General features: G+C 41.0%; 1 protein-coding gene across 4 annotated transcripts in view; it reads right to left on the bottom strand.

Annotated features, from left to right (window-relative positions):
• LOC123515530 (fatty acid hydroxylase domain-containing protein 2-like) overlaps nt 1-14,722 on the bottom strand; it is a 20,091-nt gene extending 5,369 nt beyond the window's left edge. Inside the window, exons 1-7 of one of the 4 annotated variants that reach the window (XM_045274236.1) lie at nt 14,571-14,722; nt 7,570-7,674; nt 4,802-4,957; nt 2,944-3,047; nt 2,191-2,336; nt 1,551-1,732; nt 825-1,097 (exon numbers count right to left, since the gene is read on the bottom strand). In XM_045274236.1, coding sequence (XP_045130171.1) covers nt 825-1,097; nt 1,551-1,732; nt 2,191-2,336; nt 2,944-3,047; nt 4,802-4,956 — 860 coding nt within the window. In that variant the 5' untranslated portion in view covers nt 4,957; nt 7,570-7,674; nt 14,571-14,722. Of the gene's footprint in view, nt 1-824; nt 1,098-1,550; nt 1,733-2,190; nt 2,337-2,943; nt 3,048-4,801; nt 4,958-7,569; nt 7,693-14,570 lie in introns of those variants that run through there. The other 3 variants (XM_045274237.1, XM_045274239.1, XM_045274238.1) reach the window with 3 other exon arrangements.

The following is a 14,722-nucleotide window of genomic DNA, read 5'->3' as shown; positions in this document are numbered from 1 at the left end:
GAGGTGAAGCGAGTTGTGCTGTGTTATAAGAAAAGAGAAAAGATATCCCTTATTCCAAATAGAGGAAGAAGCTGGTGACTGTGATAGTGGTGGTAGAAGAGAGAATGTTTGCCTGGACTCTGACACTGGTTGAACCCAGAGGTGAAGTGAGAGGTAGTGTTGTAAGAATATGATAAGATACCCCTAACTCTATCTAGAAGCGGCAACAAGTGAATGTGATAGTAGAGGTAAAAGATTCTACAAAATTACTGAGAAACAGAAAGGAGAAAGGCACGTAAAAGAACAAATTGCAGATATAGATGGATAAATAAATACATACTTGTAAATAGAGAAAAAATTTGATAATATCTAATAAAATATTTAACCAATTATAACTTGGAAGTGAACACAAAGAATTTAATAACCAATCTTTAAACCATCAAACAAAGAGGGCAAATGATCATGATGTACTTAATATATGTATGACCCTCTTCACCTGGGTACGTCCAATCCTTTCACAGAGCTGGTACATTCATATATGGTCTCCTCACTTCTAAGGATTTAATACTACAAGTGTTTATCCTTGTATGGCTTCAATTTCCAAGTAACACTTTAGTGAGTATTTTGAACACTAAATAGGAAAAAAAGAAACAGTTTACGTATAAAATCATTATATCACTACCTATAGCAAAGCAGAAAAGGGTAAAAAAGAACAGAACAGAACAGAATGGAACATAACACCAGAAGAGAACAGTAAACAACAGCAGAACAGAAGAGCAGAATAGAACAAAGAACAGAACAGAGCAGAATAAGATTAATATACAGCATACAATCAACAGTCTTACTTGAGGTGGTGGAAATCATGAGCCTCAGGGGATGGGAAGAAGGGCAGATGGTATCCACTGTGGGCATTGAGTGTGCTGAGTAGAGCTAAGGACACCCACAGCCAGATGGTAGCCACGTGGGAGCCCATGAGCAGTGGTCCCAGGAAGACAGGCATCATGTTGGACAGGGCATGCTCTAGAGGGTGGGCATAGATGGCTGTGATGGAGATGGGACTCTGCCACTCATGATGCATCTTGTGGAAGTGTTTGTACAGCATTCGGTGGTGGAACAGTCTGTGGGGGAGAAACACAAGAACATAAAATAATGTTAGCTAAGAAATCGTTGGGCCTACATGTGACAGTCTCTGTATAAAAAGTGCCTACCTATTTCTACCTATCATGCTTCACCATCTACCTTTAAAGCTCTCTAATGACTCCACACTAACAAGCATCAATATCAACAGACTGAAAATTGATGGTAAAATGATTATGAAGCTTGTCATACTTCCCAATTGTATAATGAAGAGAAGATATGAAAGAAAGGCATGCTATACAGTTAGATGAATAATGTTTAGTATTGTGATTGTTTATTAACTTCTTGCAATGGTGGGTGGAGAGAGAGAGAGAGAGAGAGAGAGAGAGAGAGAGAGAGAGAGAGAGAGAGAGAGAGAGAGAGAGAGAGAGAGAGAGAGAGAGAGAGAGAGAGATACCCAAAATAGTAAAAACAATAAAGAGAATGTTAGTCACCTGTGTGAGTAGTAGAAGCCAATCTCCTCCATCAGGATGCATATGATGAGTTCAAAGATGACCCAGTGGAAGGTGGGCAGCTGCCGCGACTCATTCCAGCCACGCAGCCGCAGCAAATAGAAACATGCCATGCTGAAGGGGATGCCTATGAAGATTTGATTGAAGTTCACCCACAGGATGCACTGTAGAATGAAGAGAAAGACTGAAACAGAGATACAAAATTCAAACAAAGATTCATTGTTGGAAGGAGAAATCAAAGGCTGATCTGCTCAAGACAGTAAAGAGTCAAGTCAAGTGTGCAAGTTACATATCTGCCACAAGTTACATTCAGTCAGCAGCATCAGCAGCAGTGATGGGGGAGTGAAGGAGAGAGTTGGGGTGGTGGCAAGTGTACACTGCACTAACACACACAATGCCTCTGCCTCAGCCTTGCAATGGCAGTTGAAATGGAAGATTATTCCACTCATATCTATGTATGTATACAGCAGGCACAATGAAAACTTCTCCATGACGTGTCAAAATGAAACGGATACATTTTGGCATCCTCAAGTATCTTTAATAATTTACTGTGCAATAGCTTCAACACAACACACCTAAACTGTTCTTTCTTCCCTCTCTCCAGCATTCTACCTTCCCATACCTTGATTAGCTTCCAGGTCTCTACAGGCTCATTGGTGCCGGGCTGTATCTTATAGCGCTTGAGGATGGCCGGGTAGCCTGTCATGTCCACAAAAGTGTACAGGAGGCCCACTGTCCAGTACACAACATAGGACACAATGGTGGTACCTGCCAGAGTTACACGGGGTATAAGGCAGTGCAGGTGTGGTGAAGGGTGGAGAGAGAGAGAGAGAGAGAGAGAGAGAGAGAGAGAGAGAGAGAGAGAGAGAGAGAGAGAGAGAGAGAGAGAGAGAGAGAGAGAGAGAGAGAGAGAGAGAGAGTACAAAAGAAATAACTTGGAAATTTATATGTGGAAAGGAAATAAGGGAGGTGATGCATACTCAATTTTAAAAAATTAAGAAATTGATAAAAAACTAAAAACTAAAACTATAATGAGTCTCAAGTAATTATTGCATTAGAGAGAACAGCCAAATCAAATCATTAACACAAAAATATCTAAAACCATTCAATTAAAATGTGTAGGAAGAAAGTTTTCACAAGTCAGTTTTAATCAAGTTATCAAAATTGTTCTATGACAACTACAAATAGTAATTTTCACTACACAAGAACTACAATACTTTTACAAGCCAATTTCATTCCTCTACACCCATTCTTCAAATTCAATTCCCACAATCACTATAACCATTCCCATTGGTCCTCATTCTGATCTACCATAACATTACAACCAACAACATAACTATCCAGCCCTGCCTTCCTTTCACTCCCCTTCACTCACCATAGACCATGAAGGTGAAGGGGTCATCTCCATAGGTGTGGAGGATCTTGTCCCATTGGTGCTGCCAGAAGTCACCTGAGGCACCCCAGAAGTGCTGCAGGTGACTGGTGGCCACACACACAAGTACACACAAAGGAAGTATTAGTTCAGTGCCTGCCTCACTTCTACTACTCAATGTCTACTTAAGTGATCATCCTCTCTTGTTCTTTTCCTGAGTCACACTAAAACATGTACACACAGAAAGGCCCCAATGTCAAGTATTAGTACAGTGCCAACCTAACTTCTACTCCAACTCTACATCTACTTAAGGTAGTGGTCCTCCTATCTTGTTCTTATTACAATTCACACAAATAGTACAAATAATACAAAAACATTAGTCTTAATCTCTAATTCAAATCTACAAGGTACTCTAAATATTCATGAATTGTCTGTTTAAGAGTTTCATTTATTCATATCCATAACATTACTCATCTAATTATAGACTCAAGTGGTGAAAAGCTTATCAATATTGAATGTGCTTTGTAAATATACACTAGGGTTAAACAGGAGAAATGGAAAAGGTGAACTACAAACATAGATTCCTAAAAAACACTCATGAAAACAATGGATCTAGTTATACAGTTGAACAATCTAAAAGTCTACCAATCTATCCAAACATCTAAGGACTTCCATGGAAATAGTCCTGTTCCTGCATTCCCTCACTACTGAACCATATCTCCCTTTACTTCTCTTTCTACAATAATCATAGTTTCAAAACACAGTGGATCCTCGGACTTCAAACATAATTCATTCCGGTAGGCTGTTCCATGTCCAAAATTGTTTTCCTCATTGGAAACAATGTATATAATTTTAATATATTCCAAGACCTCAGGTTCTTACACCTTGTCACTACAGTTGTTGAAAATATCTTTGTTAGTTACGAGATCAGTGTACTTGTTTGAAATATTACTCAACTATCCTACATGGTTAAGTGATTCTGGCCTAATGAAAAACTGGTCAAATGTCCTGATTCCAACTGGTTATAAGAGCAAGGTGACAACATGAAATCAAATTTAAGCGACAACTGATGTTTACCTCCCACCAATGACGCTAGCATCATCATGATTTGCTGGATTCAGCTGCTTTCAGATTATTCCAAGTCCAAATTTTGTTCTAACTCCGAGGATAGAAATTATTGAAAGTTTTTGTTCCAAGTCCGAGGGTCCACTGTATTTATCCTATCCTATCCTTTTGGATAATTCCTTCAGACCTGCTCAGGGAGTCACATCTAAGTAGGCCTTTTAGTTTAATTGTTTTTCTTACCTTTAGCTAGATTTCACTTCTTATATAAAAAAAAAACCACAAAACAAATAAATAAATAAATAAATAAATTGCAAAAAAAAAAAAAAATACAATCAACTTTCCCATCAGTTCAGCCACACAACTATAGAACCAGTCTACTCTATCATCCTATGACTCTCCTTTCATATCCTCATCCACTTCCTTTTCACCCTTAACAACCTCACATCACTTAAGCTCACCCTCCACAAATATCCTATACATTTAACATTACTCCACCACCTTTACCACTTACTACCTACACAACAAACTAACATTCAACACCTTTCCTTGCCCCTCACAAACATCCTCAGCTTCTCCCAGTACTCTACAAAACCATCTACAAAACATACTAACATCTGCTCATCATTTTCAGCTTCTCCCTGTACTCTACATCCTTCTTACCCCTACAGAACATACCAACATCTCACAACCTTCCCTTGCCTCTACATCCACCACACACTCCCTCATTACCTTTTCTTGCCTCTACATCCACCACACATCCCCTCATCACCTTCCCTTATCATCCACACCTACTCACTAGGTCAAGCTGTTACGCAGGGCCACAAAGACGATGGTGCTGGAACCAATGATGAAGAGCGCCTTCTTGAGGGTGGACCACAGATCAGCTGGTGCAGGGGAGGCAGGCCGCTGCACCATGCCTTGGTCACCCTGGTAGGTCTCCGAGTCAGCCATTCTGTGGAGCAGCAGCAGGAAAGAGGAACTGAGTGACATTTTTCCTATTCTTTTGATTAACGGTCTCAAACCAGCTCAAAGACTGGCATTGTAAATGGAGATTTTCCTTTAGTCTTTTTTGTTGCCCCTGGCTGGATTTCCCCTTACATAAAAAAATAATGTGTAGTTATTATACTAGCCTCTAGCCAATCATTCCAGAAGGCATAAAATTTGTACTTCAAAATTAATGCAGTTTCCTTAAGTTTATATAAATATCTGTGGTCAATAAAAATCTATCTATCTATATCCACCAGACCCTAACTAATCCTTCCAACAGAGATAGCAGAAAAGGAAAATTGTGTGAGTCCCTGTGTACTGTAGCATTCCTTAGCCACTCACTCCTAAATGTAAAGCAAGACAGAAGAGTTTTGTGTATGTTTATACTGCACCAACTTGACTCAATTCTATAGAGATAGCAGGATATAGGGGTTATGTGAGTGCATGTGTACTGTAGCAACCCCAAGCCACTCCTAGCACTGCATCTGGTGAGTGAGTCACCCTATGGTCATAGCAAAAGGGCAAAGTTGGTTTATTTATAGAATGTTTCCTTTGTTGAGATTTTTTACTTGAAAGGGCAGGCATTACACCTCTTGTTTTGTTATAGTTTGAGAATATTAGAGTTATTTGATTGTTTTTGCAACCTTTTGTCATGTTTATGCAGACTGAAAAATCTCTACCTGCTTCTGTATTTCCATCTACCTATGACCTGAGGGAGATTTCAAGACATTCATCCCATTCTTTTAGCTAACTCCCTCTGACCTGCTCAGGTACAGGCATCTAAGTGGGCAATTATGTTTGTTTTTATTGTCCTTGGACAGATTTCCACATCTAAACAAAAAAGACTAACCATACATGTCAAACTCAGCCATGTAGGTAAATCTGATAGAATAGTCTCAAAACTGTCATAGCACACTTATTTATGACTATAAATGGCCATGATTTCCTATAAATCAAGCAGTGTGAATCCAGATGTTAAGCAAATTACCAAGGACAAGGGAGATTAATATTCACTTATGCAACATTCACCCAAAAAAAACTTATGAGTATCATAAAAACGAAATATTAAGTCCTACACATGCATACAACCAAAACAATGAGAAATATTAAGACACGACACGCAGCTCTATTTACTAGTGTTTTTGGCTCCTTAAAACAATCACCGAAGCTTCTGATTCAAGGTTTAGTCTTCTTTTGTTAGGGTTGGTGAAGGGATTCATCTGAAAAGCCCCTCTCTGTACCATGGCTAAATAATAAATGCAGGACAGTAAGCACAATCTCTGAAGCACAGATGACTCTCCCACCACAAAGTATTTCTCATTTGTACTGAGTGTCCTATACAAATACAGAAAACCAAAGAAATTATGTACATGGAAGAAAAGAAAAGGCCAGCCAAATTTAGTGGACAGAGCAGAATAAGAAGGTATGAAACAACATCAGGGAAGTGCTGAGATTAAGGCAAAGCTCCCTGACTAACACCTGACCTGACGATTTCCCAGACCTACAAAACCTGAACCTGTCACCACTCTAAGCTTGTCGATAAATAGGAATTGTATGACTGTGATTCACATTGAAAACTACCACTATTAGAAAACCAGTTTATTTCAATCTTGTGATGAAGTGTGAAGGAGAGCAATTTTGTTATAAAGACCTACACCTTTATTTGGACACCAATTCACTTTTACTTTCTTGCTGTTTACACTTGATCAAACTTGCATCCTATTAATGAAATCTTCTGCTATCTGCTTTCATATAAAAAAAAAAAACAAGATACCATCACTTTTATCATCCCCTCATTATCACATGTAAAAACTAAACAAATAGCAAAACTGAACATAAAACAAACACTCAAACACAAACACACACACACGAAAAAAAAAAAAAATTAAAAACCCACATGAAACAAACAATTCACAACAAACAAGATATCAAGTAAAATCTTAGAATAAAATCAAGGCAAGTTTGTACCCTTTGGACCTCCTTTGTTGCTTCATGAGGGAGTGAGAGGGAGAGGGGGAGGCGTGGGAGGGGTGATTCAAAGGCAGCTGAGTGGTAAAGGAGAGAGAGAGAGAGAGAGAGAGAGAGAGAGAGAGAGAGAGAGAGAGAGAGAGTCACGAGGAAGCAAGTTGAGCAGACACCAATAAACATAATGCGTAACTCCACACTCCCAAATCACAACCTGCCGAGCCACAGCCACAGACACAGACCAGCAGGGAGTGGCAGAGTTCTCCCTTACACCAAGCAGCGACGTAAATTGATTCTTAATGATACTGCGACGCTAATACTGGAGAGGGAGAGGGAGGGACACACACAAAGGCAGACAAACAGGCAGACGCACATAGACAAGATACATGACGGTAAAAGTCCGTGTGCGTGTATGTACGTGCATGTGTGTCCTTAACCATCATTTAGTGCTAGTGGTTGTTAAGTCTCCTTTGTTAAATCGTTAAGTTGTTAGGTGGTTTAGTAAAAAAAATGTAATATTTAGCTATCCTGGTGTTAATTTAATTGTGTGGTATGAGTTAAAAGGTGGTATTGGGTTGTCTACAGGTGTGACTACTAACTGACATGCATTACCTTACTTGGAGGAGGTGCAACACGAGGACGTAACTCTTCACTCCTTCGTGTCGTGGTGTATACTGAGGTTGAGTTGCCAAGCCCCAAGTTGCTGTCGCTACCCAGCTGCAGATAACATTCAGTCCTTACAACGGCACGCCTCGATAATGGATTTACGCAACAAAGAAAGGTTGAAAATAGCACCAATTATTTTCTAATAATGATTATGGATGTATGCACACAATCAGATATATCAGTAAATGTGTTGATAAAAACAGACAGATAGGTAGACAGACAGGCAGACATATAAAACATACGTATGTACATACATACATACAAACATAATTATGTAAGAAACAAACAAATAAAAACGCACACTATAAGGTAAGAACAGAGAGAGAGAGAGAGAGAGATCAGCAGAAACTAATTGATTGTCAACCTATGAAGTTCAAGGTGTAATGACCTACTGGATGGATAGCAAGCCACGTACTACATAACCCTAACTCGATCGAGCTGCACGTACACCTTTTCTTGGCCTAGGTCTCGATCGCCTCACTACTAATTAAAAGATTTAAAGATCGTCTCATTTTCACTCCAAATCGCCCACCTACGGAAGTATGTGACCGGAATCTTTATGGTTTATACTCGGCAGTCATTAAACTTTGAAGGAAGATACCGTAGTGCATATGGTACAGGCCCAATGGGAATTCAGCAATAGGTACTGCAGAATAATTACTACATATATCTGTATAAGTGTGTGATGCGACAGAGCGTTTATGGAGACTACATAATTTATGTATTTATACTAATGAGAAAAGAATATTGTTACAACGCAACTGAATGTTGAAAATAAATAAATAAATGACACTATTACAGTATCCATGTTCATATTTTCTTCAAGGTTTATCTCAAACACTTCCATTCGTTGATTCTGTGCCTGCCACTGCTTCGATCGTATAAATGATTTAGGGATAAACCAGCTGCGTTCCCCCTTTCTCTCTGATTATGTTGAATGTTTTCCTAATTGTAACAAGAATAACAAACATTATGTGGCTATACGTGGCTGTGCATCACAATGAGGCTACTGGTGGAAATGTAAGGATTTGCCAAACACAAATCAAGAATGAGATAAGTTAGAAATAAGAGAGCGAGACACAATATAGTCAACGCTAACCTAACAAGTCTCCCTGACCATAGAGTCTAGATAACCGTCACAAAATCCCATGGTCAACAGCATGAGCGCTAGGTCAATGTCACGGCATCACCCTCCCTTCTCTCCCTCCGGCAGTACGCCAACACACTTTTCCAGTACGTGACCGTCTTCGCTTCTTCTGCGCTCTGGAGATGTGACCTGCACAGGAGACGTTCAGGAGTTACCGTTATCTCCCGTCCTGGTCTCCTCGGGACCCCACCTACTGCCTAGAATGTAACCTGTCTACGGTAACGCTTCTGTACATGCTTCATTCGCTCTCATGCTGTTAATCGACGCCAACCCTTCACTTCACCTTCCCTCTCCCATCACTATCATACGAGGCCACGCCTCCAGAGAGAGAGAGAGAGAGAGAGAGAGAGAGAGAGAGAGAGAGAGAGAGAGAGAGAGAGATTTAGCTCTTGTATGGAGTTATAATTATTTGAGCGTGTTACTTAAAACCATTTGGGGTACTGCTAAACAAATACTCATACAATGCTATACAAAGTATTCGTACTACGTACATTCCCAAATATTGAATTACTCGTTACATTGTGCGCTGTAATAAAAGTAACAATTGGTGATAATAGGTCTACTATCATGGCAGAGGCAACAATTTCATTTCTTTTCCTTTTATCACCTCCTCCTCCTTTGCAAAAATTTATCTTTTTTCTTTTCCTTAGTACGTCCAAATACTCCTATCTCTTCCTCCTCTTTTTTCTTTCCCTAAAGTTTCCTAATGTTCTCTTTCTCCTCTCCTGATGCTTTCAAATCTTCTTCACACCCCTCCACACACATAACAGCGGAAGGGTACGTAAACTACACACAAGGAGTAAATAACTTGTAAGATGTTACATACTACGATGATCTATATGCAGCTGCTTCACTGTTTTATTTTCTAAACTTATGAAGCTCATTATTCCCTTGTTACATCACCACCACGGCCAGATTTTTTTTTCGCATCATCAAAACAACTTACATATACTCTTATCTTTTCTCTTTTTCGTCTGTGTGTGTGTGTGTGTGTGTGTGTGTGTGTGTGTGTACGCTGGTTATCTTTTGCAATAATTACACACTCTCTCTCTCTCTCTCTCTCCACAAACAACAACAACAACAACAACAACAAATCTGCCGGATATAATAAGAACAACACAAGACGACCACGTTGCGTAACTGTTAAGCTATCTTGAGAGAGAGAGAGAGAGAGAGAGAGAGAGAGAGAGAGAGAGAGAGAGTATAACTTGCTCACACAACCTGCTCAATCCAGATCTACATACTGGTAAGACAAAAAGAGGCAGTTAGATAAAACACGTCATCTCTACGCCTCATGCACTCGCGGTTCACAGTACGCTAACTATCAGATTCCTCTCTTGATCTCTCGCTCGGGCTCAAAGGTCCAAGTTGTTTATTGACCTTGGCATGCACTGACTGGTCCGACTATATAGCAATGTGATGGGGGGAGGCGGAGGCGGGAACACAAGTGCGTGCTAGGCGAGTGCGGATGGATGGCTCGATCATGATAGGTAAGGTTACCATGATTATTTTACATGTCATGCAAACCATGACAACCTGTAATTATGAGGTCACAATTTTTCTAAGGAAATATGTATGTATGTATGTATGTATGTATGTATATATGTAGGTATGCATGCACTCAAAATATATTAGACTAATACATCTTGGTATGCACTTACCTACGCACAATAAACCTTTCATAACATCACACTCAGAAGACCCACACATACACGTAAACACACCCAGAACACCAGTATTCCCACACACACAAAACACTTGAAACAGTAAAAACTAACCCAAAACATATCCAAAACACCATACAAGACCTCAATGTACGTACCAACAAGTAGGTACCTACACATATCTCACAAGCAACACGTACACAATATACACCATTACCACCCCAGCACCAAGAAGCACACCCAACACACATCCAAAGCAAACACTCAAAATTAACCAAAAACACACTCAAAACACCAGGTAGCGTTTCAAAATACCAGTAAAAACATTCAAAACTCCCTAGAAACATCCAAAATACACAGTCACCCCACATGAGTTTCTGAAGCTGTATAAAATCGTCAAATAGTTAGGCACAATGGATATGGAAACGCGTCATGGTACAGAAGGGATTAAGACAGTTTGGGATATTACATTATCTTCACTTGGCACTTGGAGCGAGGGAGGAGAGGCAAGGCAAGAACGCAACACGCTAGCCAGCCAGCCAGCCAGCCAGGGAGACACGGAGACCCCAGTGAACTATGAGTGAGGTAGAGACGAGACGGGAGAGCTAAACTAGTGGAGTGGGTAGCTTGGTTCACCTGGGGAGCGTTGCCCAGGTAACCAACACACACACACACACACTTACTATCTGGAAGCCTTACCAAATCTCTCCACTCATTACTCCGACTTTCTCATCTGTCTGTTGTGAAGTGCTAAGAGGAATGTTGAATTAGGATTATGAGAGAGAGAGAGAGAGAGAGAGAGAGAGAGAGAGAGAGAGAGAGAGAGAGAGAGAGAGAGAGAGAGCTATTCCATTCACTTGCAGCGATACAAGTGGAAATATGTAATAGGTGAAAACAATTTGATGTGTAGGCATTGTTTTCAGTAAGATCTCAAGCACACACAGTTACTTGCATACACTTATTCATTGGGGTTAACTAGTATCAAAGCTATTTAGGGTGTGCGTTGCCGTAACCCCTTCAGTACCAGGACGCGTTTCCCTATGCATTCTGCTATTTGGTGATTTTATACAGCTTCAGAAACTTATGTGGGGGATTAAAATAGTGAAGACTCCAGCCATTAATCTTCTGACCTCCATAGACCCTTCCTAATGTCAATAAAATCGCCTAATCAAACCCAAAAATCAAGGTAAAAGAATTGCGAGGAACCTTGATTTGTTCTCGCCAGCCACTCCACGAACGACGATGGAAAGTGGAAACATGTCGGGTGAAAACAAAGCGTTACTGTTGTCGTCCATAAACTCTCAATCTATCTCTGTGGGCACTGTTGTCATTAAGATCTCCAGCACTGAATTATCGCCATGCACTCAGTTATGGGCGTCTGAGTGAGTCGAGTCTAATCCCTTAAGTGGCATTTTTACGATAGTTTGTGTCTGATTAGATTATTTTGCTTACAATAAGAAGGGTCTACGGTGTCAGAGATTAATGGCCAGTTTTCACTATTTTAATCTCCACATAAGTTTGTGAAGCTGTATAAAATAATTGAGTAATAGCCAGAATAAATATGAAAACACGTCATGTTACTGCAGGGGTTAACACGGCGGGGAAGGGCGAGGCGATAGAGGCACCTTGCTTTGCTCCGGGCTATGTGTTTCCTACATATCATAGCTTCCCCTTGCTCAATAAGCGCTAAGAATAGGACACATTTCGCTTTACGCTATTACTTGCAGTTTGTGTTGACAGACTAGGATAATAAAGAGGGACGCCAGAGATGAAACGTATACAGAACGGTGAAATAACGACACACACACACACACACACACACACAGCTCAGTGGTTAGAGCGCTGGCTTCACAAGCCAGATGACCGGGGTTCGTTTCCCCGGAGATATTTGGGTGTGTCTCCTTTCACGTGTAGCCCCTATTCACCTAGCAGTGAGTAGGTACGGGATGTAAATCGAGGAGTTGTGACCTTGTTGTCCCGGTGTGTGGTGTGTGCCTGGTCTCAGACCTATCCCAAGATCGGAAATAATGAGCTCTGAGCTCGTTCCGTAGGGTAACGTCTGGCTGTCTCGTCATAGACTGCACAGATCAAACACACACACACACACACACACACACACACACAGTCTGAGTCCTATCCGAAGATCTGTCTATGTGCTCTGAGCTTGTTCCGTAATGGGGAAGGCTGGCTGGGTGACTACCGGACGACCAAAGTGAATCACACACACACACACACACACACACACACACACACACACAGCCACCTCCCCCTCAAACACCCTCCAGCTGGGAGCTGGGTGTCAGTGGTTCCAGCTGGTGGGCTCCCTCATAACGAAAGATAAAGGCAACACACACACACACACACACAGTCTCAGTCCTATCCGAAGATCGCTCTATGAGCTCTGAGCTTGCTCCGTAATGGGGAAGGCTGGCTGGGTGACTACCGAGCGACCATAGTGAATTACACACACACACACACACACACACACACACACACACACACATAACATAACATAAATAATAGGATAACAAACACACACACACACACACACACACACACACACACTCGTCATCAGTACAAAGATACACACACACACACAATACATTATATACAACACATATTTGGCCCATTAACACAAGTCCTGCAGCGAAATCCTCTACAATTTGTGGTCCCCATACATGGGGATCATGTCTTGTTTAACTATAGTAAATTTCTTATAAAAACTACACACACACATACATAATTATAAATCTAATAAATTTAAGTGCACACACACACACACACACACACACACACACACACACACACACACACACCACCCTATGACACAACACACACACACACACACACAGCCACCTTCCTCCAACACCCTCCAGCTGGGAGCTGGGTGTCAGTGGTTCCAGCTGGTGGGCTCCTCATAACGAAAGATAAGGCAACACACACACACACACACACACACACACACACACACACACACACACACACACACACACACACACACCCACACCCACCCTCGGGCCTGGAGCCAGGTATCGGCCTGGGTCCAGCCGGGGTGGGGGTCGGCCTCCTTGATGACGTCACATATATTCGTTACGCAAATCATTTTGAAAATGAGGATTCCCAAAAAGGCAGCTGGACACGAATGTTATAAAAATTCTGACTCGTTATCAATCGAAACTAACTTCTAAAATACAAAAACATTGCCAAGAAAAGGAATAATAAAATAGCTCAAAAATATACTAAATAAAGTATTAGAACTTCGACTTGCTTAAACACAATTTCAAAGCCCACCAATTTCATTCAACTGAATCGATAACGTTTTTCAAAAATTATGACTATCATTTCGATATATCAAAACCTGGCAACTCGCCCTATTAGAAAAATAATATTTAAAAATGACGTTGTTTACAATATTAACAGGACTACATATCATTCTTAAAGTCCACATCTTTAACTTCTCAGGAGCCTTGCACACTTTTCTCATGATAAACCATCTTTTGAAAACACAAACACTTCGCTACAACCTCAAATAAAAAATCACAGATAGCGGAGGTAAAAATTTTAGCGTATTTTGGCCCTCCCATTCAAGTCATAAACACCCTCTACATCACCGTACTTCACTCAACTCAAGCATGGAAGACACGTAAAACACTGCGAACTATCATTAGAAACCCTTAAAAGGCACTTGTGACTCGAAATAAATGAACTGAGACAAATATAAATAATAGTGGAAGTCGAGCATCTGGGACCGGCATTTTGGGCGGGAGCTGGTGATGACGTCACAGCCTGGGGCTCGTGACGTCATGGGTAGGCCCGCTTCTTCTCACTGAGCCTCCATAGCACACAAATCAGGTAATTGCGGATATATCTCAACAACTGACTTGAAAGATTAGGCCTATGGGTCCACTTTGTGACCTGTCTGGCCTGTAATGAGTGAGAGATGAGGCAGATAATGGCTGAGAGAGAGGCGGCGGGTCAGGGGATCGGTTTGTTTACGTTTTCATGATTTGAATTATTTGGCTTTTATAAGTATGTGCAGGTGTTAGTTCACTGATATGTTGTCCTGGATGTTACCAACGTTAGGTTATGACATGGCACCACCGTGAAATGATGAGTTACACCAATATATTACTTACGTTAGCCAAAAACTGTTCGGCGGCGGCTGTCCGTGTCACTAGCAGGCACCCACACTCAGCTGTCCACTCTGTGTCCTCAACCATGTTTAAATAGTTAACCTCTGATTACTGAGAGGCTAGATATCACTATTATCGGTATCTTCATCTCCACC

This window comes from Portunus trituberculatus, chromosome 39, assembly GCF_017591435.1.
Source record: "Portunus trituberculatus isolate SZX2019 chromosome 39, ASM1759143v1, whole genome shotgun sequence".
Lineage (NCBI taxonomy): Eukaryota > Metazoa > Arthropoda > Malacostraca > Decapoda > Portunidae > Portunus > Portunus trituberculatus.
The sequence above is the reverse complement of the archived record's forward strand: the minus strand, read 5'-3'. Positions and strand labels throughout refer to the sequence as shown.